General features: G+C 52.7%; 1 protein-coding gene across 7 annotated transcripts in view; it reads left to right on the top strand.

Moving 5' to 3' along the window:
- Window positions 1–25,682, top strand: part of RNF213 (ring finger protein 213) — a 103,533-nt gene that overhangs the window by 11,451 nt on the left and 66,400 nt on the right. For 6 of the 7 annotated variants that reach the window (XR_006608300.1, XM_045085744.1, XM_045085741.1 and 3 more), the window contains 12 exons: window positions 4,766–5,272; window positions 5,503–5,625; window positions 6,235–6,410; window positions 6,983–7,141; window positions 7,479–7,675; window positions 11,263–11,546; window positions 12,216–12,472; window positions 14,845–15,042; window positions 18,085–18,307; window positions 18,906–18,961; window positions 20,102–20,255; window positions 23,135–23,305. Coding sequence is in view for 6 of the 7 variants with exons in the window: in XM_045085744.1 (XP_044941679.1) it covers window positions 4,766–5,272; window positions 5,503–5,625; window positions 6,235–6,410; window positions 6,983–7,141; window positions 7,479–7,675; window positions 11,263–11,546; window positions 12,216–12,472; window positions 14,845–15,042; window positions 18,085–18,307; window positions 18,906–18,961; window positions 20,102–20,255; window positions 23,135–23,305 (2,505 nt within the window). In the remaining variant the exon portion in view is untranslated. The remainder of the gene's footprint in view (window positions 1–4,765; window positions 5,273–5,502; window positions 5,626–6,234; window positions 6,411–6,982; window positions 7,142–7,478; window positions 7,676–11,262; window positions 11,547–12,215; window positions 12,473–14,844; window positions 15,043–18,084; window positions 18,308–18,905; window positions 18,962–20,101; window positions 20,256–23,134; window positions 23,306–25,682) is intronic. The other variant, XM_045085742.1, reaches the window with a different exon arrangement.

The raw sequence follows: 25,682 nt of genomic DNA, 5'->3' as shown, positions 1-25,682 counted from the left end.
GGTGCGCGGAGGGGTGCGGCGGTGCGGGGGGTGTGCGAGGTGTGGCGGGTGTGATGTGAGGTGAGAGCGGGGGATGTGTGTGTGTTAGTGTGTAGTGTTCGTGAGCGTGAGTGTAGGATTTGTGTTGTGTGGGTGAAGTGGAGGCGCAGGAGTCTGGGTGCGTGGTGTACGTTAGTGTGTGAGGCCGGGTGAGGTTGTTGTTAGTGTGCGATGTGTGTGTGCTGTTGGGTATGTGTGGTGTGGGCGTGTTAGCGGGTGGTGTGGATGAGTATGGTGGGGGTACGCACGTGTGGTGGGAGCGTGGGGTGTGTATGTGGTATGTGTGTGAGTGGGGTGTGCGGTGTGGGGTGTAGATATGTGTGCGGGAGCAGCTGGTGTGATTGCGGTGCGTGTGAGGGTGTATGTGTGTGGTATGCATGTGAGTGTGCGTGGGGTGTGAGTGAGTGGACTGTGTGTGTGTGAGAGGTGTGAGTGGTGTGTAGGGGTGTGAGTGTGATTGAGTGTGTGTGTGAGTGTGTGTCCTTGCCCTTGGGGCGTCGCTGTCCCGAGCAGGACGTGGGACAGTGAAGGTTCAGGTGAACTCTGGGAGCGGGCGCCGGGGGGTGCACACCCACAGGAGGGCACGTGGCACCGCGAGTGGACCCGACTCTGAGCCCAGCAGGACTGGGTTTTCTTTTTTCACCTTGAAGTAACCAGAGTGAGTTTAAGGCTTTTTTAAAAAACGGGCAAGAATAAGCAAGAATACCATGAAAAAGAAAAGAAAAAGAAAAGTCTGAGTGGGACTTACTGCATGAAATCAAACAGAGACGAGTTACAAAGCCATAGTCAGTGACACAGTGAATTCTGGGGGCGATCGCTGTACTAGAAGAGACATCCCTGAGTCAGAACCTAGCATGTGCAAGAACTGGGATGGGGGATGTATAAATATGTGTCTGCTCTCTGAACGGGGAAAGAGTTTCGGGAATTAAAGCAAGGGAAAAGACTACAAACAAGAGATCAGTGTCTTTGACTTAAAATTAAAAATGTCATAGAATATGATAAGCACAAATGAAGGGCAAACAATCTAGGAAAAACATAGAATATTTTTATTTACATAAAAGTACTTTTAATGTAGAGTGAGGTTCCTCAATATGTCAAAAGCTCTTAGAAATCAAGAAGAAAACAGTAAACAACCCAGTAGGAAAAAGTGGGTCAATGGTAGATTATAGTCTCTAAATGGTCTATACATTTATAAAGCTCCCACCTCTGAACTCAAACCTGGAAAATAAAAAGAACTCCGGGCTTTTATGTGAAACTTATAAAATTAAAGAATGGATGTAAAGTCAGCATTTGGGGCCGAGCTCTCCGTGCAGCTGCGGGTCGTCTGGTGGGACCCCAGCGAGGCAGGTGCTCTTCTTCTCTGCTTTCATTATGAGAAATGACCCCAGGAAGGCATCTGAAGGTTTCAGAGAGGATTTAATCACAGCCCCATTTTCTGTGGCCCAAAGGCTGGAACCCTCTTGAGATTCCCCCCACCCTGGGCAGGGCCCCCTGGGTCGTCCCTAGGCCGGAATGCATTGTGGCCTCCGACTGTTATTTTCTCAAAGATGGAAGCCGTGGGGAAAATTCTTGCGATCCAATCACATAACTAAATAAACAAAAAGAGAAAAGAAGAAAACCCCAAGAATGGTAAAGGGGTACCAGTGAAAACGGCAGAGAAGGGGCCTGCGGGGTCCTGTCCCTCCCAGGGAAGCACCAGCCACACTGAGCAAAAGAGCGTAAGTTCAGTTGCATGTCTGGAAAGTCTCAGTAGCGGGAGACCTGGCCCTGGTGGCCGAGCTTGGTTTGTGGGGTTTCGGCCTGGCCCCACTCCCTCCCCGCATGGGGGGTCTAAAGATGCCGCCCATTCTGACGGAGGACGGGAGCCCTGCAGACCGTGTTCTGGGGCTTGACCTCTGGGATGTCTAAGGATGAGAAGCGCTAAAGAAGCTGTTCCTGGAGGAGGGAAGTGGGGAGTCATTGCTCAGAGGGCATGGGGTTCCTTTCAGGGGGGTATGAAAATGTCCAGAACTAGATAGTGCATGTGTGCAATGGCTCACTGTACGTTCTGTGATTTTCACCCCGGTGTCAGAAAGCCGTGTGTGGCACTGTCACAGGAGGGGTTGAAAACAAAAGCCAAAATGCACACGCTCCCACCCGCGCAGGGGAGCCGGAGAGGGGAGCACAGGTGAATGCTGAGGGGTCGTCCCTGGGGATTCGCTCACGGGGCTTCGTGGCCCTTGCCCCGCTCCCTAGTGACCCCGCATAACGCCACGCTCTGACGGCACGTGCGCGTGGGAACAGGCTCGTGGGTGCAGCTGGGGTGTTCCCACGGGGCGGGGGGACTCTGCCAGGGAACCAAGGGCCAGGGCCCCGGGCTAGGACGGGACCCTTTATTCAATGAGTCACGAATCAGGCACATCCCACCCAGCAACGGAAGGAGCACCAAAAGGCTGAGTGGAAGGTTTTCTAGAGGCAGAAAGGGGGTGGAAGAGAAAATTATTAGTAAAGCATGCATTGTTTTTGGGCAAGGTTGTACTCCTGTGGGGGTCAGGCGGAGGGAGGGCCAGGTGGGCTCGCTTTCCTACAGAGGCCGTCCGGGAGGGATGGCCTCTGCCCAGGGGCGCGGGGTAGGGGACAGGAGGAAGGAGGTGTCTACGAGAGGGACGTGGAAGCAGGCGAGGACAGGAAGGAGGCGCCCTGACGGTGTCGGGCGTTTAACTGATGGACGTGGCTGCGTGACGAGAGGAGGGATCGTGCCGTACCGTGCGGGGAAGCCCCTGGTGGCCGAGAGGACGAGGGGCAAGGCAAGTTTGGGCACGTTCAGGATTGGCTGTTTGAGTGATCGCGGTGGGCCCCGGGCTGTCGGGGTGTCGCCAGCCATCGTGTCCCCGGCCCTGGGGTGATTTCGCGCAGAGGAGCCGTGGCGGAGGGAGGTGTGTGGGGTGTGGGCTCTGGGTTGGTTGGTTTGCAAATGGAAGGGAGTCTTCCACAGTCCAGGAGTGAGCTAGCCCCAGGTGGGGGGGGCTCCAGGACTAGCAAGGACCCCCAACTGTCAAAGCGCCATAAACTGCCGAAAATAAAACCCAGGATTAATACCGGCGGCGGGAGCAGGACAAGTGCAGGGTGAGGTGGGCGGGCCGTGAGCGGGGTCTCCCGGCCACAGTCCGGCTGTTACCTGGGTGAGCCAGGCTCCGGCCGCTGGCACACAGTACAGGACCAGGGAGTCCTTGGAGAATGGGCAAAGCCATCTTATTAGGGCTTCAGTGGCTTTCAGGCTCGGCCTGCACCGTCCCCTCCAGGAAGCCTTCCAGGCTAGAGGCCACCTCTGAGATCCCAGCTCCTTTGCCATTGGCTTCCCCACACACTCAACACCATCCGTTTACATAGTCTGCTTCTCTCCCGAAACCACTGGCTTCTTGGGGCGGGAACAAGCCTTGTGCTCTTGCTCCTGGTCCCTGCACAGAGTCCAGTCGGAGTGGAGTTGGCGGGGCTCGCAGGGGCGCGCTCCGGGCCCTGCCCGGGTCCTCCTGGTCTCCAGCGGCCCTGGCAGCAGCTCATTGGAAATGCAGACCCCCAGGTCCCCCACGCCTGCCGCGTTACCGTCTGCATGTTTAGTGCTCTGTACCCCCACGGGTGTTGGACAAATTACTGCCTTAGATGACCTTTCTTTATTTTTAAGTTTTATTTATTTAAGTCATCTCCACACCCCATGTGGGGCTCGAACTCACAACCCCGAGATGAAGAACAGGCATGTGTTCTTCACAGCCACAGCCCTTAGATGACCTTTTCTTTATTATTTAAAGACTTTATTTATTTATTTATTTTAAGGAGAGGGAGTCAGAGAAAGCAAGCAGGGGGAGGGACAGAGGGACAAGCAGACTCCACAGAGTGTGGAGCCCAACATGGGGCTCAGTCTCTCGACCCTGAGATCATGACCTGAGCCAAAGTCAAGAGTCAGCCGCTTAACCACCTGAGCCACCGCAGGCCAAGCCCCCCCCCCCCCGCCCCTTAAGGCCTTGGTCCTGCCAGTGCAACGGTAGCAAGTGTCAGTTTACAGGCCAGGAAGTCTCCCTCGAAGGCCGCAGCGCTGGGGTGGCCCCGTGTGTCCTGCTGGTTACTGGGGGCAGAGCTTGGAGAAGACCCAGGCCCTGACCCAGAACCGGGCCAACAGATCCCAGGCCTGGGGTGGGTGGTGAGCCCAGTGCTGTGTCTCTGGCACTTATAGGCCAGTGGCCCTTAATGCACCGGCCACTCTTCCCTTGCCCCAGAGCTGTATCCCAGGAGCGGTAGGGCATCGGGTGCCAGCCAGGTCCACAGAGGGGCCACCGAGCAGGGCTCTCCAGGCTAGAAAGGGCCGTTCACACTCCCGTTTGCTTTTGGTCTCCTGTCCTCCTGGCCAAAAGGATTGGACGTCGGAGTGTGGTACATGGGGGGTCGTGTCTGCTTTGGAACTTGCAAGCAGCACGCTTCGGGATGTCCCATGGCAGCCCCCGGGGAGGTTCTCGGCTGTGATTTGCCGGGACGAAGGGTGTGGCCGGCACTACTCAGCCCCCTGTCCTGCAGCTCTGTCCCCCGCCCCGACGGTTCGTGTCTTTCCAGGATAAGGAGCTGGTAGATCTGACAGAGATGAGGGGGTTTGGTCAGGCCAAGCTTGACGTACTCAAGACATTGAAAGGAAATTGGAGGAAAGTGTTGGGAGAGTGTAGTGACCCCAGGAAATATAACGAGTGTCTCTTCTGTTCAGAGCAAAAGGAAGAGAGGGAGGAAGAGAAAGAACCAGAATGCCTCCGCTTCCGCAGAGCCAGACTCCTTGCTCGAGGCTGCCTCCGTCCCCGGGGGCATCAGCTGGCCTGGAAACTCATGCTTCCAGGACCCAGCCCTACCCCAGAGCGGGGTCCCACAAGGTGGTCTGACCAGCGAGCCGAGCCAGCCCCCGGGCGCCACCCCGATGCCGCCAGAAGGTGGTGACCACCCAGGGCCCATGGGGCATGCCGAGGCTGGTGGCAGCCCTCCACGGGACAAGACTGGGGGAGGTGCCCCCCTGAATGGGAAGGGTCTTGACACCCCCAAGCCCTCCAAGGGGAGGGCCCCCCCCCAGGAGGGGGCTGGTCCAACCACCTCTGCCAGCAAAGACCATCCTGGGAAGGAAGGTGCTGCTCAAGAAATCCTGCCTCCTGAGTCCAAGCGGGCGTATGAGCCCAGGATGGAACCACAGAGCCCTGCGCAGCAGGCCGGGGCTCACGCCTCTGGGGTGAGTTGTCGGGAAGTGATGAACGGGTCCACTGTGCCTGGACCACTGGCTGTGGCCAAGCAGCTCTGCTGCCGCCTCCCTGCCCAGGAAGGGCACCCCTGGGACTTGCTCCCCGGGATGACACCCCTCCCTGAGCCACTGGTCCCTCTCGCTGGGCTGGTAGCAGTGCTGACCTGTCCCCGTCAAGTTGTTGCCTGGGTCCTGACGTCTGGGGTCTTTGTTTCCTCTAGGAAACCGCTGCTGCAGCCCAACCCGCTAAGCCCGTGGGAGGGGCTGGGGAAAAAGCAAAAGCCAAGACTCAGAAAACCAAACAGGCGCCCGCAAGCTCCTCTGCTTCCCCAGAGCTCCGCCAGGTAGGGAAGGCATCTTGTCTTGGAAGCCACGTCCTGCTGTCTGTCCCACCATCTGCTCCTTTGGGCCCTGCTCCTTCTAGAGTTCATCCTTCGTTCAGTCATTCAGTGATTCCCTTTTGGGTGCTGGGGATGCAGCCACGAAGGAGACCCGACTCCTGCCATCATGGCCCACATTCTTAGGGGAGAAGACAGAAAGCCAAGTTAGGCACAGGGAGGGCCACATGGAAGAGCACGGTGCTGGGGTAGGGAGCCGAGGTGGGTGCTGAGAGAGCGTCGCCAGGCAGGGTCTCCTCAAGGAAGTGCCGGTGGAGCAGAGATCTGCAAGCCTGAGGGGCAAGCCATGCAGTTCTCTGGGGACATGCCCCAGGCAACAATGGCAAGTGCAGAGGCCCTGTGGCAGACTGTGGCAGACTTGTACTGGGAACAGTAAGGAAACCAGTGACCCCAGGAGCAAGTGAGGGAAAGAGGGTTGCAGAGGGGTTCTTGGAGGCTATAGCAGGTGGGTCAGAGGGCAATGGAAGGTTCTGAGCAGGGAAGGGACGTGACCACTCTGGCTGCTGTGACAAGCATTGACTGGAGGGGGCAAATGGGCTTGGTTACTTGTTCCAGGAAGCTGAAACCAAGGAGAAGGTGGCCGTTGCTGGAGACAAAGCAGGTGGAAGTGATAAGGCCAAGACAGGGGCTCCGAGGAAGCCGGAAAAGAATGGCAAGGATTGTGCGGCCGCGGGGAAAAAGGAGAAGGAGCAACAGAACCGCAGAGCCGGAGCGTGTGACGCGAAGGAGAGGTAGGTGTGAGCCCTGGCGCCTGGGAGCAAGGACACAGCCTGCCCCAGGGACGCAGGCACAGCCTCCCAGGCTGCTGGGGCAGGAGACAGACAGATTCCCAGGCTGCCCTTCTTGGTGACTCTTGGGAAAATGGGGGAACTGCTGAGGAGGTGGACGGCGGGGGGAGCCACGTGTCCCCATTCCTTGCTGGTGATATGCTCCAGCATACAGCCCCCAGGGTCCCCCAAGGCCACATGAGCCTTATGGATCCCAGGGGAGAGGCTGGCATGTCCCAGAGTGCTTTCTGTCCCCTCCCGCCACAGCCCCCAGCCCTTCAGAGCGGGGCAGAGATGGCCCCCCACCCTGTGAGTCGAAGCCCACCCCCTCGTCCGCCGTGAGGGGGCGCCCAGCAGGACCCACATGGCATGGGTCTGTCCGAAGCGTGGACTCTGTTGCCCGCCGCCGGGGCGTGTGTGCGCAGTCAAGAAACAGAGGCCCTGTTGTGCACGTATGGTGTGTGAGTGTGCATGTGTGTGTGCAGGGAGCAGCAGATCTAGATCTAATCTGTGTTTCCTCTGATGCTTTTCTCCAGCCCACTGAGTCTCCAGGAGAGGATCACGGTGTTCTTCCACGCAATCATTTCCAAGGACGTCAGCTTTGACCCCAACGTGCACCAAGTGTTTGTCAAGGGGGGAGAAGAGTTTGGGAAACCCAAGTGGAGTCTCAACGTCTGTGAGATGCACTGCACCAAGTGAGTGTGCCGGGGGTCGTGGGGACGGTCGGGGAAGGCACGGAATAGCCAGTCTTCGAAATACATTGAAATCATGATTTTTTTCACGTTGCTGACATTCTCACGCTTTGGAAGACGACGGCTCCGAACAGGTACTCCCTCGGCTGCGCTTCTGTGCCGCATGTCACCGTGGCCCGCTTAGTGTTGGTTCCGTCGGTAAACTGTGTCTCATTCTAGAAACATCCTCTGGTCAGCGGTGATTTCTAGCTCTGGGTTTGCTCCAGGCTGTTTGAGGAGTGGTAAAATGTTCAAGCTAGGAATCTGCTTTGGAGCACCGGCCGGTGTCCTGTCGTTCCAGAGACCTGTACGACAACGGGTTCCTCGTGGAAGGCAGCGCCGTCCTTTCCCGGCAGCACCTGAATAAAGCCCTTCCGTACAAGTACGTTGTCGTGAAGGGCAAGAGCAGCGACTACGAGTACATCTACAAGCCTCAGCAGAGCCACGAGCACGTCAACCGCTGTCTGCAGGTGAAGGCGGAGCTTCTGGGCTCAGGAGGTGAGTCGCCAGCGGGGCCCCTGGCCCGGGCTCAGGCGTGCCGACGCTGGGCCTCCCCAAGTGGCCAGTCCTCTGCAGAGCGGGGGTCCCCGTGGGAACTCTGGGCCGGCACTGCCCTTGCCCATGCCCCTGGGCCCTGGCCCCCGGCCTCCAGCTCTGCATTGAAGAAACCCAAGTTCAGAAGCCCGTTTTTGATCAGTGTAATGGAACCGCTCACTTCCCAGGGGAAACCAGGAAAAGGACTTTGACTCACAGGCAGAGAGGGTGAAGCTGCCGGGGGTGAGGCGGTGAGAGGCTGGGCGGAGGGGCCGCAGGGCTCTGGCAAGAAGGCTCAGGGCGGGAGGGCGAGGCTGGAGCTGTGGGCGCCCACCCCCTTGCCCCGGAGACTGTGGGTCGACCCCTGCCCGCGCCCCTGCTGCTTGCGTCCTGGCCACGCTCCGCTCGTCTCCTTTCTCCTGTTCATGTGCAATTGCTTCCTTGTCTTGTCTTTCCTGTTTTTTCTTTGCTGTATTTTCTTCTCGTTGTACGTAGTGTGTGTGTGTGTGTGTGTGTGTGTGAGTGTGTGAACATTGTATGTGTGTAAACATGGTGTGTTTATGAATGGCATGTGTGTGAACACAGTGTGTGTGGAGTGTGGGCGTGTGTGTGGGGACATGGCGTGTGTGGCGTGCAACGTTGGCACATCGGCGTGTGTGGCCTGTGTGGCGTGTGCGGTGTGTGTTTCACTTACACATGATCTCCGTGGCTTCTGCTTTGGGAATGTGCGAGGACCTTTTCTGTGGCCTGGTGCCCGGTCTGTGGCTGGCGTCCCCGTGGGCTGAGCCAGACCAGGCAGCGAGCTGGGGGCGCGCGGACCCTCGTGTATCTAGTAGATGAAGCCCGTTTGATAGTCAAGTCCATTCTCGAAAGGCTGGTGTGTCTGTCAGCTCCCGAGTGTAGCCCGGCGCTGCTCCCTGCTGCTGCCCGGCCCCGAGCGCCGCGGCCTTCGATGCAGGATGACGGTCCGGACCTGGGGCTGTGGGATTGTGGGAGCGGGACAGAAGTGAGGCCTGGTGACCTGCGGGACGGCTCGTGGGGAGGCCTTGGCAGGCTCTCCTCGGAGGTTATTGTCATCGCTACAGACGGTTGGGGAAGGGGCGTGGAAGGTGCCGGGAACGGGGTGATAGCAGGGTTTTCGTGTCCGCTCTGTCGCGTGCTGCGGCGGCTCCTCTATAGCGCCTGAAATAACGGCAGGTCACCTGGTTCCCAGCACGGTACGGGCAGGGGTGGCTGTCCCCCTTCCTCCCTCTACGCATCCCCGCATAGCGTGAGTGGCAGTGGCCAGGCCGCCAGAGTGGGGGCTTCCGGCTGTAGCCCCGCTCTCCGAGAGACCCAGACCATGGCCGCGCGCCTGGGGGGGCCTGAGCGTTGTCCTTCCATGTCCTCTTCCTCTGTCCCTCTGTGGTCCCTCTGTGGTCCCTCACTGTTCCTCCACGGCCCTCCGTGGTCCTTCTACGGTCCTTCCACAGCCCTCCACGGTCCCTGTGCAGTCTCTGTGCTGTCCCTCTGAGGTCCCTCCACTGTCCCTCCACAGTCCCTCTGCCTCGTGCCGGTGCTCTTCGGCCTGGGACCGGGGGGCGTGCCCGCTGTCTGCACCACCGGCTTCTGCTTCTCCACCTCTGCCTTCGTCTCTGCTCGGCCCTCGCTCTGGGGCCTGCCTCTCCGGCCACCGGTTTCACTGGGCTTTCGTTGGTTTGTTTTCTTTCTTTCTTTCTTCTTTTAAGATTTTATTTATTTATTTGACAGACAGCGATCACAAGTAGGCAGACAAGCAGGCAGAGACAGGAGGAAGCAGGCTCCCCGCTGAGCAGAGAGCCCTGCTCGATCCCTGGGGCTCGATCCCACAACCCTGGGATCATGACTGGAGCCGAAGGCAGAGGCTTTAACCCATTGAGCCACCCAGGTGCCCCTCGTTGGTTTATTTTCTGTCGTGGTTTTTCATTCAGTCTGACTGTCCTTAGTGGACACACTTGGCCTGCCCGCATTCATCCTGACTGTGGCTGGAGGACAGAATTTGGCCATCTTGACTTGTCTTTTCTGTTCACCTTGTTTTCATGTCCTCTTTTGGGTATTTTTTCTAAGTTGCAGAATTTCTTTCTCTTTCGTTTTCTCTAGTGGGTTGGAAACTTAAACATGTTATTTCTTTTCTTCTGGTAGATTCTGAGAGACCAAAACCTCTGATGGCCCCCTCTCCCCCATCCTGGTGTCAAAGGTGTCCTCTGCCCAGGTGACCTGGGTGGCACTCCCTCTCCCTCTGGGATGTGGGCCTGGCCAGGCCAGCAGCTCACGTGGGCGCCTGGAGGCCGGGCACAGAGAGTAGGAAAAGCAGTAATTCCCAACAGTAATTTCAAGTTCTGGCCAGGCTGGGGTGGAGCAGAGGTGGGTGAGTGGGGACCTCGGTGCCGACAGCGGGATGCGGAGGACCTGCTCTTCCAGACACGTGCCTGTCCTGATCATCGTGGCTGAGTTCATGTGTTCATGTTGCCTCTGGTCGTCTTACTGACCCCTGGTCTTCTGATTATTTTGCAACTGGTTTTGTTGGGTTTTCTAATCAACACTCGTACCTTTGCACCTCGTCCCAAGAGCAGGGGTGGATTCAGCCCTTGCCCTGCATCAAGGGCTCTCTCTGTCTTGTCTGGCCCGAGTGGATTGGGCGTCCCAGCTCCCAGCACAGAGGAAACTAGCCTTTCGGTCTAGTAACTCAGCCAAGTGGAGTGCTTAACTGTTAGTGAGAGTGGTTTCGGGATAGAATTCTTTTTTTTTTTTTTTAAACTTTTTTTTTTTTAAAGATTTTATTTATTTGACAGAGGGAGAGATCACAAATAGGCAGAGAGACAGACAGAGAGAGAGATGAGGAGAAGCAGGCTCCCTGCTGAGCAGAGAGCCCCATGCGGGACTCGATCCCAGGCCCCTGGGATCATGACCTGAGCCGTAGGTAGAGGCTTAACCCACTGAGCCACCCAGGCGCCCCTCGGGATAGAATTCTTAACCTCTGTGTGATCGTTTTCTTTTCTTTCTTTCTTTTTTTTTTTTTTTTTAAAGATTTTATTTATTTATTTGACAGACAGAGATCACAAGTAGGCAGAGAGGCAGGCAGAGAGAGAGAGGAGGGAAGCAGGCTCTCCGCGGAGCGGAAAGCTCTATGTGGGGCTCCATCCCAGGACCCTAGGATCATGACCTGAGCCGAAGGCAGAGGCTTTAACCCACTGAGCCACCCAGGCGCCCCTGTGCGATCGTTTTCTAATGATCCCATATACCAAGTGTGCTGAGCCGTCTGGTTTAGTGCAGACACGTTACGAATATTTTCACGCCAGCCGGATCACGGGACCTTGGGTCCCCCTCTCATCACTGTGGGGCGGCAAGGGTCCGTGTCCTAAACACAGCGGCTCTTGCATTGTCCCTCTGCTGGCGGGACCGTGGCCCAGATGAGTTCAGTTCCTTCCCTTCCTCTGCTTCCTGCTTTCGGGTTGTCGGCCTCCTGGAGGCGGTGTCTAGGTCGCTGCGTTCGGATGGCCTGCAGCGGGGTGTTTTCCTCTCTTCACTCTTAGACTGGCACCAGTACGACGATGTGGTCCGTATGAAGAGCCCGGGGATGTTTCAGAGGATGGTGAGTTCCTTCACAGACGGGATAAGGAAGGACCTGGTGAAGGGGAAGCAGATGGCGGCCACCATCATGCTGGACGGCATCTTCAGCATTCTGCAGCCCTGGAGCGCCACCAACCTGAAGAGCTTTTTCACCCAGCTCCAGCAGTTCTACTGTGTCGTGAAAGTGCCCATGATCTACGAGGGCCACGCACAGCCCTGGCACTCTCTGCAGTACGAGGAGAAGGAGGTACTGGGTGTCAGGGTGTACGCCCCTCCCCTCCCTTTCTGTGCAGTCGGCATCACCCCACTTCCTACCGGCCAAGGGATCCCTGGGGAGCAGAGGGGGGGCAGACCTCACCCTCACCATTGTCCAGGCTCTGCTGCTTGTGGAGTCTCTGTCCTCCTGGTTTTCTTTCTTCCCTCCCTGACCGGCACCTCGTTATCCGGGCCCCACCCTGCCCACCTCCTCTCCTGGCCCTCCTACCCCACCCACGACCTTTCCCGGCCCCACCCCCTCACCCCACCTGGCCTCTTGGCAGAGTGGAAGGAACAGGTGGAGCCTTCCTTTGTCATCTCTCTGCCTACATTGCCGGATGGCCCTGGCAGTGTGGAGAGGAGCCTGGGGCCATTTTTGAGATGGCAGTTGGGCCTTCCAAGCATGAGGGGCCCCTCCACCAGGCAGTGTTTCTGGACTGCACCATTGGTGGCATCTCCCAGCAGAGACCTGGGAAGTGGAGGGTGCTTGGGGTTAGCTGGGGAGGCAGGGCAGTGGGGCGGCCCCTCCATGGAGCTGTCTCTGCCTCTTGGGGGCCTTGGTCCCTGGCCCAGCTGACAGGGCACTGAGGGCCATGAAGGGGCCCCTCTTGCACCCCTCCTGGCTTCAAGTCCATGGTTCTGTCTTCTCTCCTGGGATCAGGTGAAGAGAAACCTGTGGGAATATTTGAAAAAGCATGCGGCACCGTTTCTGGAAAGAAGTGGGGACCCTCTGCTTGAAGACAGCCCAGTAAAGAGTAAATTGAGAATGGGCCTGATCCTCCTTTTTGCTGTGGAAAAGTTTGACATACCCTTATCGAAGAATGACCTGGAGATCCTCTGTAGTCTTCTTTCCTCCAACGCGCGTTCGCCAGGAGACCTTGACAGTGACCTAAGCCACATCTTTAGAACATGTCAGAGGTATTGTGTGTGTTAAATGATTTTATAGCTGTTTATTTTTTAAATTTTTTAAAAAAGATTTTATTTATTTGACAGACAGAGAGCACAAGCAAGCAGAGAGGCAGGCAGAGAGAGAGGAGGAAGCAGGCTCCCTGCTGAGCAGAGCCCGATGTGGGGCTCGATCCCAGGACCCTGAGATCATGACCTGAGCCGAAGGCAGAGGCTTTAACCCGCTGAGCCACCCAGGCGCCCCTATAGCTGTTTCTAAGAGTGATCTGATTCTACAAATGAGTGTTGGTCGTGGGTCGGATGCAGATGTGCCGGAAGTAAAGCTGCTCGTGGTTTCCCTCGCCTGCCGTGTCAGTGTTGGCCTCGCTGGCCTTCTTCCTAGCATATGTTTTGTTTTTACTTTTATTACTCTTCTGTCGAATAGCCTGCTTTTGAGAAGCTTTATGCTGTACCATGCCTTGCCCCTGGTGACCCAAAATGAAGAAACCCTTTTTTATAAAATTTAAAAAAATAAATAAAGGAAGTGGGACACCTAGGTGGCTTGGCCGGTGGATCTGGCGATTCTTGATCTCGGGGCTGTAAGTTGGAGCCCCACGTGGGTGTAGAGATGACTCAAAAATAATTGATTTTTTTTTAAAGATTTTATTTATTTATTTGACAGAGAAATCACAAGTAGGCAGAGAGGCAGGAAGAGAGAGGGAAGCAGACTCCCTGCAGGGCCAAGAGCCCGATGTGGGGCTCGATCCCGGGACCATGGGATCATGACTTGAGCCGAAGGCAGAGGCTTTAACCCACTGAGCCACCCAGGCTCCCCTAAATTGATTTTATTATTAGTTTTCTTTTTTTTCTTAAGTAAGCTCCACGCCCAATGTGGGCCGCCAACTCACTACCCTAAGATCAAAGTCGCACACTCCATTGGCCCAACCAGCCAGGCACGTCACATAAAAATGAGATCTTAAAAAAAGAAGAATGAAACAGGAAAATATTTTATTTGAGCCCAAGTTAAAGCGGACAACTGGGACCCACGAAGAGGAGCACACACGCTCCAGGGAAGGAACACGGGGTGCAGGGTGATGTGTGCTCTTTGTGGAAGGAGTTACAGATCATCGAGACGGACATTCAGAAAGTTACAGACTTTCCCTTATGTGTTTAGTATGTATAATACTTTAATCTTGTGGGAACCAGGACATGTTTTCTCTCTTTTTTTTTTTAAACATTTTATTTATTTGCCAGAGATAGAGAGAAAGTACACACAAGCAGGCAGAGAGGCAGGCAGAGGCAGTGAGAGAAGCAGGCTCCCTGCCGAGCAAGGAGCCCAATGTGGGACTCGATCCCAGGATCCTGGGATCATGACCTGAGCCGAAGGCAGGGGCTTAACCAACTGAGCCACCCAGGTGTCCCTATTTTCTCTTATCTTTCTGTTTGGAATGCTCCTTTTTGGTTTTTATTTATTTATTTTTTAATGAAGCAGACACACTGTGTGTGCTCCTGGCAGAAATAGAGCCCATGGTTGAAGTCATTTTCACCTTTGTAAATGTCAAACTTTTGCTTCTCTGGGAGCCCAGGAGCAGTGCCCACAAGCACGAAAACTTGAAAATGTCCCATATCACCCTGTGTGTGCAAGGTTGCGGGGGTTGGGGTTTGAAGATGGGCTGTGAGGGCCCAGTGAGTCATGCCCGAGGATGCATGGGGGGGTGGTGCTCTCCCTGGGCTTCTCAGGTCACCAGCCTGCCCTGCCCTGCCCCGTCGTTTGGGTGGAGGGGCCCTGCTCAGCACCCCATGACTTCAGGCCCTTCCTACGCTGTTTTCAGGAGCTGTGTGAACAGAACTGGAGGGCAGTAGGAGGCAGCCTTCCCTGAGCAGTGAGTCTTATTGGGACATCTGTCTCTTGGTTTTACAAACTTGAAACACTGAGTGCAAAACTACATTTTTTTAAGGGAGAGGAACTGGCAGCAAATGTACGAGGTTTGTGAGAGTGTTTTGAGGGTTTCCGAGAAGCGGCAAGCATTCTTGTTTTGTGACGGAAGGCAGTGTGCCGTATGTGGTTGACAGGCTTCCCCTTGCCTGGGCAAAGTGGCTTTGTATCTGGGCCTACTGTCGCCAGAGGGCCTGGGCTCACAGGTCACATAGCCCCTGAACCTCAGCTGTCAAGGGGATGGACATCTGCTGTGGGTCTGCACAGAAGGCCTGTCCGGGGCCCGACGCTTCGCAGGGTGCCAAGGGCGCCCCCATGTCCAATGCAACCAGGTTTTTCCTGGGGCTAGTCACTCTTTTCAGCCACCCTGAGTGCTCCTTACCTCCTCTATGTGAGGCGCTGTCAGAGCATTTGGGGGGCAGGACACTGGCCATCCCAGCTCACTGCGGGCTCTCTGCTCCCTTCGCAGCTGGCGAGAGTTCCTGGTCAATCTGTGCCAACGGTGCATGGAGGCAAGAGTGGACCTCTGGGTGCTCACCCTGCCGGTCCTGCACCACTGCCTGGCACCAGCGCCCCAAGGAAAGGACCCCAGTATGCAGCCTGAGGACACCTGGGCAGCCCTGGAAGGAATCTCCTTCTCTGAGTTTCGGGAAAGAATGCTAGATTGGTAAGTTGCAGATCTACACTTCCGTCTGTAAATCTTAGAATCACAGCCATGCTTCGGGGATCTCCGGTGGCCCTCTGGGTGCACACGTTTCTGCTTCTAGCAATCTTTTAAAATAACTTTTTTTTTTTTAAAGATTTTATTTATTTATTTGACAGACAGAAATCACAAGTAGGCAGAGAGAGAGAAGGGGAAACAGGCTCCTGCTGAGCAGAGAGCCCTATGTGGGGCTCGATCCCAGGATCCTGAGACCATGACCCGAGCCGAAGGCAGAGACTTAATCCACTGAGCCACCCAGGCACCCCTTAAAATAACTTCTTTAACAAACTTTAAACATACAAGAAATGTAACAAAGAATATTAAAAAAACAAAAACAAAAACAAAAAACCAAGCCTGAATTCCCAGAGATAATCGTTGTTGCTAACAGTTTGGCATGCACATTTCTAGGATTTTGTCCAAATACAGCTTTGCGGGCATGTGACATGCTAGATAACAGTGAAAAATTATTGGCTTTTTTTTTTTTTTTAAAGATTTTATTTGTTTATTTGACAGAGAGAGATCACAAGCAGGTAGAGAGGAAGGCAGAGAGAGGAGGAAGCAGGCTTCCCTGAGCAGAGCCCGATGCGGGGCTCGATCCCAGGACCCTGAGATCATGACCTGAGCCGAAGGCAGAGGCTTTTACCCACTGAGCCACCCAGGCGCCCCCAAATGATTGTCTCCTTATTCTGTTTTCCAAACAGGCTTTTTTTCACCTCACAGTATTTTGTGAGCGACTCCATGTCAGTAAACGCACGGCTCCATTGTAATGACTGCTTACTCATCAGAATTTACTTTCACTGAAGCAAGGACTGGGCAGGTTATTTCTGACTTTGTAAGCACGCATGCTTTCACGAGCATCCGTGTTGCTTCCCTGTCCAATTTTTTCCCCAAGCTCAATCCTTGAAGGCAGTCCTGCCTGGTCAAAGGCTCGGCGCGTGGTACGTGCCAGTCTTGGGGTAGGGAAGTAACAGTCTCCAGGTGAGCCAAGCTTTCTTAGAGGAGACGCAGAATGCACAATCCACAAATGAGAAATGGTAAATCAAACCTAAGTACACAAATAAAATAAAAATTTGATTAAAAAAATTGAAAAAGAGGAATACTACTCAGTGGCAAGCACAGCGTTCCCCCACCCCCTGGCCCGTCAGGGTCAGAGAAAGGATTCCAGGTCTCACCTGCTCCCACCCCTCCAGCAACCCAGTACACTGCTGCTGGTTGTTAGGGATTAAAGTAAATTAAGTTATTGCTCCTTCACTATTACTGGAACCTTTAGAAGTTAAAGCCCAGTTAAGATTACTTATATCAAGGAAAAAGAAGATTTCTTATATCATTGTATACATTTTTAGGGCCCTTCAGTGGCGTACAAACCGTCTGGAAGAAATTTAGTTGTTAACGGTGGGGAATGGCAAACACCAGCCTTGGTCTTAAAGATCGTCCTTTTTAGGCATACGTGGCATTTACTGTGCTGTGAACCTTCATCCATGGGGTCCTCGTACTCCTGGGACTTCTGTGTGCCTTGCTTTATTGGATTTTTTTTCTTTTTAAAATTCTTTTAAAGATTTTATTTATTTATTTGCAGACAGAGATTACAAGTATGCAGAGAGGGAGGTAGAGAGAGAGGAAGGGAAGCAGGCTCCCCGTTGAGCAGAGAGAAAGCCTGATGTGGGGCTCGATACCAGGACCCGGGATCATGACCTGAGCCAAAGGCAGAGGCTTTAAGCACTGAGCCACCCAGGCACCCCAGTTTTATTGATTTTTCAGTGGTCATCATCGGGAGTCTCCTGTACAATGTCACAGAATCTGTATGATTTAAAGACCTTCACTGGGCTCCTTTGGACTGTTCGATCTGAAGCATTCACTTAGTAGCTCATCAAAACACTTAGTTCATACATCATTGCTGCCAGTATGGAAAACAGTATGGAGGAAAAGTTAACAGTATGGAGGAAAAGTTAACAGTGCAACACCCTTTTGAACCAGAGGTCCCTCCTGTGGACATGTATCCCAAGGAAATGGAATTGGCATCTCAAAGGCACATGTGCAACCCCATGGTCACTGCAGCATTCTTCATAATAGCCAAGACACGAAAACCACCGAGTGCCTGTTGACTGATGAATGGGTAACAGATGTGAGACCCGCACACATACACTTGCACACATGCACACACATGGGAATATGATATGTACAATAGCATTTGCATGGAATCAAAGTCAAATTTCTAGAAACAGAGTAGGACAGAAGCTGCTGAGGGAAATCGGATGATGTTGGTCATTGTACAAATTTCCAGCTAGAAGATGAGGAAGCTCTGGGACCCCAAGACACAGTGTGGTGACTATCGATAGTGATACTGTATGATAGACTCCCAGGTTGCAGAGAGAGAAGATCTTGTTAGCATGAGAGGAGTCCTGGTCACGTGACATGGCGTTAGTGCTAACTAATCCTTCAGGGAAGTGCATCAAGTCAACACATTGTACACGTTATGTTACATTACGATGTTAGATGTCAGTGATATCTCAGCGAAGCTGGAATAAGTGCTTACATCTTCGTGTAGTTTTTTGCTGTGGCAAAATACACACATCCTCTGAGTTGCCCTCCTGATCGGTTTCTGTGTGGACTTCAGTGGGATCTGGCCCGCTCGCGTGGCTGGGTCGCCACCTTCCATCCCAGAGGTTTTTCAAGTTGAAACTCTGTCCTCATTAAGCAACATCTCTGTCTCCCTGACTCCCCCACCCTCGGGTAAGCACCATCCTTACTGGCTGCTTTCTCAAATTTGCGGAAGTAGAGTCAGTGTATCTGGCCTTGCTACTGGTGGGCTTCACTCAGCGTCGTGTCCTCAAGGTTCATCCGTTTTAGTGAATTCTTAATATCTTATTGTTTGCTTTTTATGTGAGTCAGTTGTTTTTAAAGTTTGAACTTTATGGGTTTCTTCTAACATGACTATACTTACCTTCACTCCATCTGTGTGTGCTGATCCCTACGGCTGCCCTTCTGTTCCCATTGTCCCTTATCCAGGATACCGCTGATTAACCTTATGGGAGAGTGGAGCCATTTGCTGGACGTAGATGTGTGTCTGTTCCAGTCCTGGTTCAGTCTGCTGCCTCTGAGCAACTTAGTCTACTATATGAAGAACTTCACGGAATATCTGAGTCGCTCCCCGGCTCGCGTCCTGGACTGCCTTCTAGGGACTTGGTACCGGCTTCAAGGGCTTAGAAAAGTCTTCAGCACAAATCAGGAGGTCTGTTGTCTTTTGTCCGGAACAGGCTCTCAAGTCCTTGCTTATTAGCAAAAGCAGATCAAACTAGACATACAGGACCCGTAATTCCTTGTTTCTGAAATCCTGGCAGGGTGAAGCACTTTGAAGCCGGAGACGTGGTGGGGCCGCTGTTTCGTAGGGCTGCAGGGCTGCTCTGCTTGCCATTACTCTGGGGCGGGGTGTGGGGGTGGGGCCCCGGAGCGGTCAGGCTGTGTATGTGTATGTGTTGGGAGAGTTCCGGACAGGGTCCACACAGCTGCTCCCTCCTTTCCCATTTTGTGCAGTGCAGAAAACAGTGTAATCTTAAATCCTGAATTTTATATGTGAAAGATGTAAGCTTGGTTCTTGAGCATCTTAAAACTCATTTGTAGAAAGAAAACTCATTTGTAGAAATGGGTAGAAAGAACAGAACTACATTTCTACCCATGTAGGAAAAAACCCATTGGGTACATTTCTATCCATGTAGAGAAAAAACTTATATTTGCCTTATTTAGGTTGGTTTTGTTTTTTCAGTTCTGTTTTCAGGAAGATGGTGGCATCTTGATTAACTCTTTCCTATCTTTTCTCTTCATTGCCCCAGAACATTGAGGAAGTTTTTCAAATGCTGCTGCACCTCCTGGATATTTTTCAAGACAAGTAAGTAGAAAAGTGAAATGCAGCCTCAATAAATAAATATTTGTATTGCATGAGGTTACCTCCCCCTCTCCCAAACTGACCACCGTCTCCCATATTTACTGTTGAAATCAGAAGGCCCTCAGTGTATATCCAACCTTGTTTTTAAGCTGTGAACATCCTGGTTTGGTTTGGTTTTGTCTTAAGGGAAAATAATCAATATCACCTGCTAAGATTTTGGTTTATTTCCATCTGGTCTTTTTTCCTACACATTTGCTTCCATTTATTTTTTTGATGATCACCATATTACATATTCACGCTCATGTTCTGGATTTCTTGAACGTTGGTCTTTGTGTGTTTTTTGCAAGTCAGGCCGGTTGAAAGTAAAAATCAAACTTAGCTTTGCATGGTTATCTGAAATCATTTGCTCCTACAGACCTGTATGACCTCTGACACCCCGAAGGGACACACTATATGCGGAATGCAAAACAGTAGAAACCCACACATGCTGATAGGTGTTTCCTGAGATTCTCGGAGCTTTTTCCATATCACCTCACCTGAATTCTTAGGGTGTTCAGGATGGTGGGGGTGTCAGATCTCTGTTAATGTCAAGCCCCGAGGCTTCAAGGTCTCCCCTGGGTCCCACAGAAGCACCCCACGGTGCCTTTGTCCTGCCACCTGCCACACCATGCTCCAGTCAGGTCCCACCAGCTCGGGCCCTCTGCCAGCCGGGGAATGTGAGATGTGGTCTCCACGCTCAGTGCCCATTCTAGCACTTTTCCCCAGCCCTCCCTCCCTGCCTTCCTCCCTGGATCTTTCTGAAATTTTTTCAAGTTTATCTAGTATCCTTATCTTCAGTAATACATATCCCCAGCGTTTTTTTCTTTCGAATAAGGGCCTACACTTGGAAATAGTTTGACTTGCTTTTGTCTAAAGAGTTCAGACCATGGAGGCAAACCAAAAGGACTTTGTTTCCTTTTTTATCTTGGTCATAAGTTCAGGATCTGTTGAAATGTTCCCAATCAATGTTAACCAACATGGGATCAGAACCATGTCTTCCTCATAGGTATTTTGAAGGGAAGGATCTCGTCAGGGAAAATGGGTACTGTTTTCTCACTTCTCCTAAATTACTTCAATGATCTCTCTTAACTCTTTGCGGGGTAGGATTCTTGAGGAGCCCTTGATACAGTCCTACTTGACTGTGTGCCTGAAACTTCATGAAACTGTCTGCAGAATAACAAAAGACCAAAAGTTTTATGAGCTGCCTGCCTTATCTGCTGAGATTGTTTGCAGAATTATTTCACTTAAGCCTCTAGTGGTAAGTGGAACACACACATCATGTCGCACCCACGATAAGTATGGAATTCCAAGTGGCCTCACTACAGAACAGAGATCGGCTGGTTTCTAGGATTGCTAGAGGGAAACAGAGTGGCTGATCCCCTCCTCAAATATTTGTTGGGCATCTGCCCCATGCTGGGTTCTGTTCCATACACTGGGGATGTTTTGGTGAGTCTGCACCCTTGCCCTCCTAGGGCTTCAGTTGGAGGTGGAGAGGCAGTGCAGGGGTCAACATACAAAACACCAGATGCTCAGGTCATGATCTCAGAGTCCTGGGATCAAGCCCCGCATCGGGCTCTCTGCTCAGCGGGGGGCCTGCTTCCTCCTCTCTCTCTGCCTGGCCTCTCTGCCTGCTTGTGATCTCGGTCTGTCAAATAAATAAATAAATAAAATCTTTAAAAAAAAACAAAAAAAAACACCAGATGAATGGGTTAACGGAAGAGCAGTGCAGCTGGCTGGAAAGTCAGGCAAGGTACCCAAAATATGTGCCCAAAGTGTGTATCCATGCATGGTTGTTCCCACGTGACCTCATTTCCTGCACACTGTTCCTTAAATACAGCAGCCGCTCCAGACGTCCTAAGTACACACCTCAGGGCCTTGCACACAGCCTCCCTTGTGCTGCCTCCCGAATCAAGCTGTAGGGAGACACCAGCACCCTGTGCCCTCTCCCTCTACACACCTCCCAGAGGGAACCACCTTCTGTCTCCTACCACCAAATCTGAGTTTTGGCTGTCCTTGAACTTTCTGTGTTTTGTGTCTGCTTGCTTCACCCGACACCATGTCTCTGAGACTCACGCCTGTTGCCACTCACGACAGCATTTGCTTCTTGTTGTGGACTCTGCATGCTTGAGTTTAAGGGCTTTAATTTGAAAATGATAGATTTTATATTTAGACTAATCACCTTTTGGTCTACTGTATTATGATTCAGAACTGTGATGTTAATGATGGAGAAGAATTCAATGTATGTTTTAACTTTATTCCTTTCACTCTTTTCTTCTTTAAAATACCAAAGACACAGTTTAAAATAACTATTATTGGTAAGATGATTGCTTTCTATGAATCAGGTGCCATTTAAACCATAAGGTGGGTGCCTATTTCCAAATAAACTGTGTTTAGGAAGTTTGTTAGTTTTCTAGGGTCTATTTTCCTGCAGAAAATAAGTCTTAAATGTGGGTCAGAATCCCAGACCAGTGTAATCTACCTCATGGTAAAAATACTCTCTCCATGCCATAAAAACAAAAAGTTTCACAAAACTAGCACTCAACAAAAGTGATGTGTTTTCAACTAGCTTCCAGATGGGTCCCGACACAGAGGGTTCACTGGATTGGCAGGACACCGGAGTCAGAAAAGCAAGGAGCACACACGTGAGCCCTCAGCCTAGATTCTCAGGTCTGGGCTGTTCACTGAATTGCCCGTCTCTGCCTGGCCTGGTGCAAAGGACAGGGGGATGGGAGAGACAATGGCCCGCCTCCTGGAGAGGTCTCTGGGGCGCCGCCCTGTGAACACATCACAGCACCACAAGGGACAAACAGTAAGCTAGAGGGTCGTTAAGGTGCCCGGGGCACCAAGGGCAGGGCCTGCATTCCCATGAAGAGGAAACAGCCCTCAGGGAGGAGGAACGCTGCTGTTCCCCAGGGCCTGCAAGGAACACTGTGGCAGGAAAGGAGCCAGATCCAGGTAAGGCCAGATCGCAGGGAAGGCATGCCATGCTGAAGCTTCTGGATTATTCTAGAAGGTGCTGCATCGTTTGGGGATTTTAAACAAGGGCTGAGATGTCCAAATTTCAGCTGAGAACCACTGCCACCTCTTGCCATCCAGTGATCTGTCGTGTTGGCCAGGCACACCTCTACCCACCCTCCCACACATCTGGCACCCTCCTCATTTTTAGGGACAGAGCCCCTTACTGCCCCAGGCTGGGTATCTTCCCTTTTGTATGTCTTGAGAATACCTTGTACTTTCCCTACTTGGCGCCCACCATGGTTAACGCCCCGATGTCTGCCTGCCTGCCTGTGAATTGTTGCCCTCTCCCCCGCAGCATCAGCTCCTGTGGTGAGAACCGCATCTGCTTGGCCACCAGCTGGGAGGGAGGGCTCGCGGTGCTTCTCAGGGAGCATCCCGTAGGGAGGAGTAGCAGCAAGTCCCGTTGTGGGTCCTGACACTTCTAACTTGTGGAACTCTGCTGAGGAACACAGGCTAGCACAGAGCTGGGGAGACCCTTCCAGGGCCTCAGGGAGCAACCACTGCAGAGGTGGCCGTTCCGACGCCTGCATTCATATGGCTGTGCTCCTGCTGTGGTGGGGGGAAACGCCAGAGCCTTCGACCCCATGGAACTCAGATTTTCCAGAGGGAGAGAGGGACTAGGAGAGGCTTCATGGGAGGTGAACATGGATTTGGGTTTACCTCTGTCCCACCCTGGGCTGTTTCTATGGCCAAGGATCAGGGGTTTGCATGGTGCCCTGGGGGAAGGGTGTCTCTGAGCTGCTGGTGGCTCTGCATTTGGGGTGCACCCTTCCCCAGCCAGTCTGGAGAAGGTGTACCGGCGTGGCCTGGGCTAGCATGATCTGCTCATTGGTAAGGCATGGTCCCCTCTGCTAGGGTGGTTCATGGCGGCATGCTTGTCTTTCCCGCCCCTCCCCCACTTTGCCTGAGTTGTCAGCTCTCAGAGTGAATCCAGAGTCCAGGAAAATTGAAGCACCTTGAATGTAGCCCCTGGCAAGGCAGGTGTCCTGAAGGCACTCCTGTGACTCAGAGGTTGCTGTTCTCTAGGGCCTGCTGTGGACTGGGAAGGGACAGTGTTGTCTCCAGAGTAGCCTGAGTCACAGCTCGGGACCATTACATACCTTCTCTCCCTTGCTGCAGCAGGATTCAGCCGAAGGGCCAAGAAAAGAAGTTGGGAAGATTTCTGTGCAAACAGTATTCCAGGGGACAGTCACTTCGACGAGAGCTTGGCTTCGGGACATTTTTCGGGAGAGCATCTTTAGGCAAACCTACACATCAACTGTCACATTCAGATACCAGGAGGAAATCAAGGTAAGCCCTGGTGGGCTGAGACGCTGCCCACAGCGGTCTGAGCAGGGATGCAATGTGCTGGCCCAGGGCCGGTGCTCCATCCTCAGGACTGGAGAGCCCATTCCTGGTCATACCACCTGCAGGCCCCCCGTGACAGGCCTCGTGGGAAGGGCGGGGACCCGGGGCCTTTGGGCTCTATTTGAGCAAGGAAGGTTGGAGGTAGTTAAGGCTGGAAATGTCAGGAAACAGTGGAGACAACAGGTACTTGAAGAGGCGATTGGGCAGAGGGATTTCTGAAGTCAAAGAAATTTCTGAGGGAAATCAGCCTCAGAAAGGCTAGAAGGGTTCCAGAACAAGGCTGGATGAGGTGGGGGAGGACAAGGGCAACAAGGGTCTGGCCCGTGGAGGGGTCACCCAAGCAGGAGTGGATGCGTTGCTCCGAGATGGAGGGCTAAGAAAGGGTTGTGCTGAAGGCTGGGGGTGCCTTACTTCCTCTGTTTTTTATCCTAATGCTTAATGTCTTCTTCCTACTTCCAACAAGTTATGAAGGGTCTACCACTTGACCTTCCGTGGTGTTGAGAAGAACCCAGTTAAAATGATCTCCGTGCTTGACGTGAGATTTTGGGCAATCCCATCAATGTACCGTGTGACGCCTCTGGCTTTACAGGACTGGGTTAGGTCCTGCAGGGCTGTCTACACATCCTATCCGTTTCTTTCTTATTCCCCCCGAAAACTAGAGAGGTGATGGCCACTGAGGAAAATGCCCCAAAGAAAACCTTGGCCACAAAAGCTTATAATCCTTAGAGGCTGCAGGTTTTCCCGGCTGGTGGCCAGTGAGCCAGCAGTGTGTATGCCGAGCATCCGGTTCTGTACTCCCATCCTGGCTCGATCTGTGGTTTTCCTTCCCCTGTCTGCCTGGGGTGATGCAACCAGTGTCTGTGGCTCACAGCTCATTTCCAGATTCTTCTTAGCCTCCTAATCAGACCTAGCCTGTATGTCAGTGCCCATCAAGATAGAAAGTGACTGTACATGTTGGTCTCTCACATAGAATAGACTAGAATATGGACAAAATAAAATGCCCCCCAAAAGTTGCAGATTTCAGCTTGTGTTTCTTAAGCATCAGAAAAGCCTTCTGTAATTGCTCTGTGAAATGCCAGGCATCTTAAGACTTAAATCCCACAGGGGCACCTGGGTGGCTCAGTGGGTTAAGCTGCTGCCTTCGGCTCAGGTCATGATCTCAGGGTCCTGGGATCGAGTCCCGCATTGGGCTCTCTGCTCAGCAGGGAGCCTGCTTCCCTCTCTCTCTCTGCTTGCCTCCCTGTCTACTGTGATCTCTGTCAAATAAACAAATAAAATCTTTAAACAAAAACAAAAACAAAAAACAAGACTTAAATCCCACAAAAACAAAATGATTGAATTATTGAGTTACAATTGCTAAGTTATTAAGTGTTTCAAGATTTCAAATGGTATAATCCCCCAAACATTAAGAATGACTTCAGGATGGCATTTGGTCCATTGACGTGAGAGGATGATTTTCAGCTAAATGCAGTAATAATGGTGAAATAATGTTAATTAGAATGTCATTGAGCATCCCCTCTGAGGCTGGTGCCTAACCCCTTACGGAGGAGGGAACCGTGGTTTGGGGAGATGGGACAAACCCAGCTCTGTTCTTCAACATTGTCAGCTAGCGCTAGGACACTGCTGTGGAAAGAGAGATGAGCGAACCAGACGGCTCATTGCACCAGGAAGTCGCCTTCCAGGGACACTTTAACAGGGTGGTCATAAAATCACACAGCTGAGACCATACATGAGCAGGGCTGATGATCCTCGCTGTACCTCAGACTTGTTACTTCTCCACTAGGAGGGGAAAAGATCATGAATCCAAATAGTCAGAGAACAGAACTTCTAGCAATCTCCCTCAGAGAAAACAAGTCTGAGGTCAAAGGGAAGAAAATACACAGGAGTTTCGAACCTTATTTAGAAACTTCACGATTGGTGGTAGAACACATGTAGCGCTTGTGGAGCAATCTGTATCCTGTTAAAACTGAGCGAACAGCATAGGGGTTGAAGCTGTTGGGAGCTGGAGTCCTTTCTCACTGTGGAGAAGGGAGATGCAGCAGAGGAACAGGAGCCACCAGCGATGGTATGAATTCATGACCCAAAAAGCTGTAGTGGCTCCTAGCTCTCTGCACTGAAAGGCCTAGAAATCAGGACGGCCAGGCCCAGGAGCACAGTGGGAGCCCCAAGCAAAGCTGCTAAATACCATCCCCACAAAGAGATTTGTGCTTCTGGAAGGACAAGCAGGTTCCAGAGGTGGCATGAAGAGTGCAGCACCAACCTGAGACAAGTTGTGGGAATGAGACTAATGGCGGGCTGGCATCCTGGAGTAGACCCTGGG

Source organism: Mustela putorius, unplaced genomic scaffold, assembly GCF_011764305.1.
Source record: "Mustela putorius furo isolate JIRA1106 unplaced genomic scaffold, ASM1176430v1.1 tig00000873_pilon_pilon_pilon, whole genome shotgun sequence".
Classification (NCBI taxonomy): Eukaryota; Metazoa; Chordata; class Mammalia; order Carnivora; family Mustelidae; genus Mustela; species Mustela putorius.
This window is presented reverse-complemented; position numbering and strand designations above follow the sequence as displayed.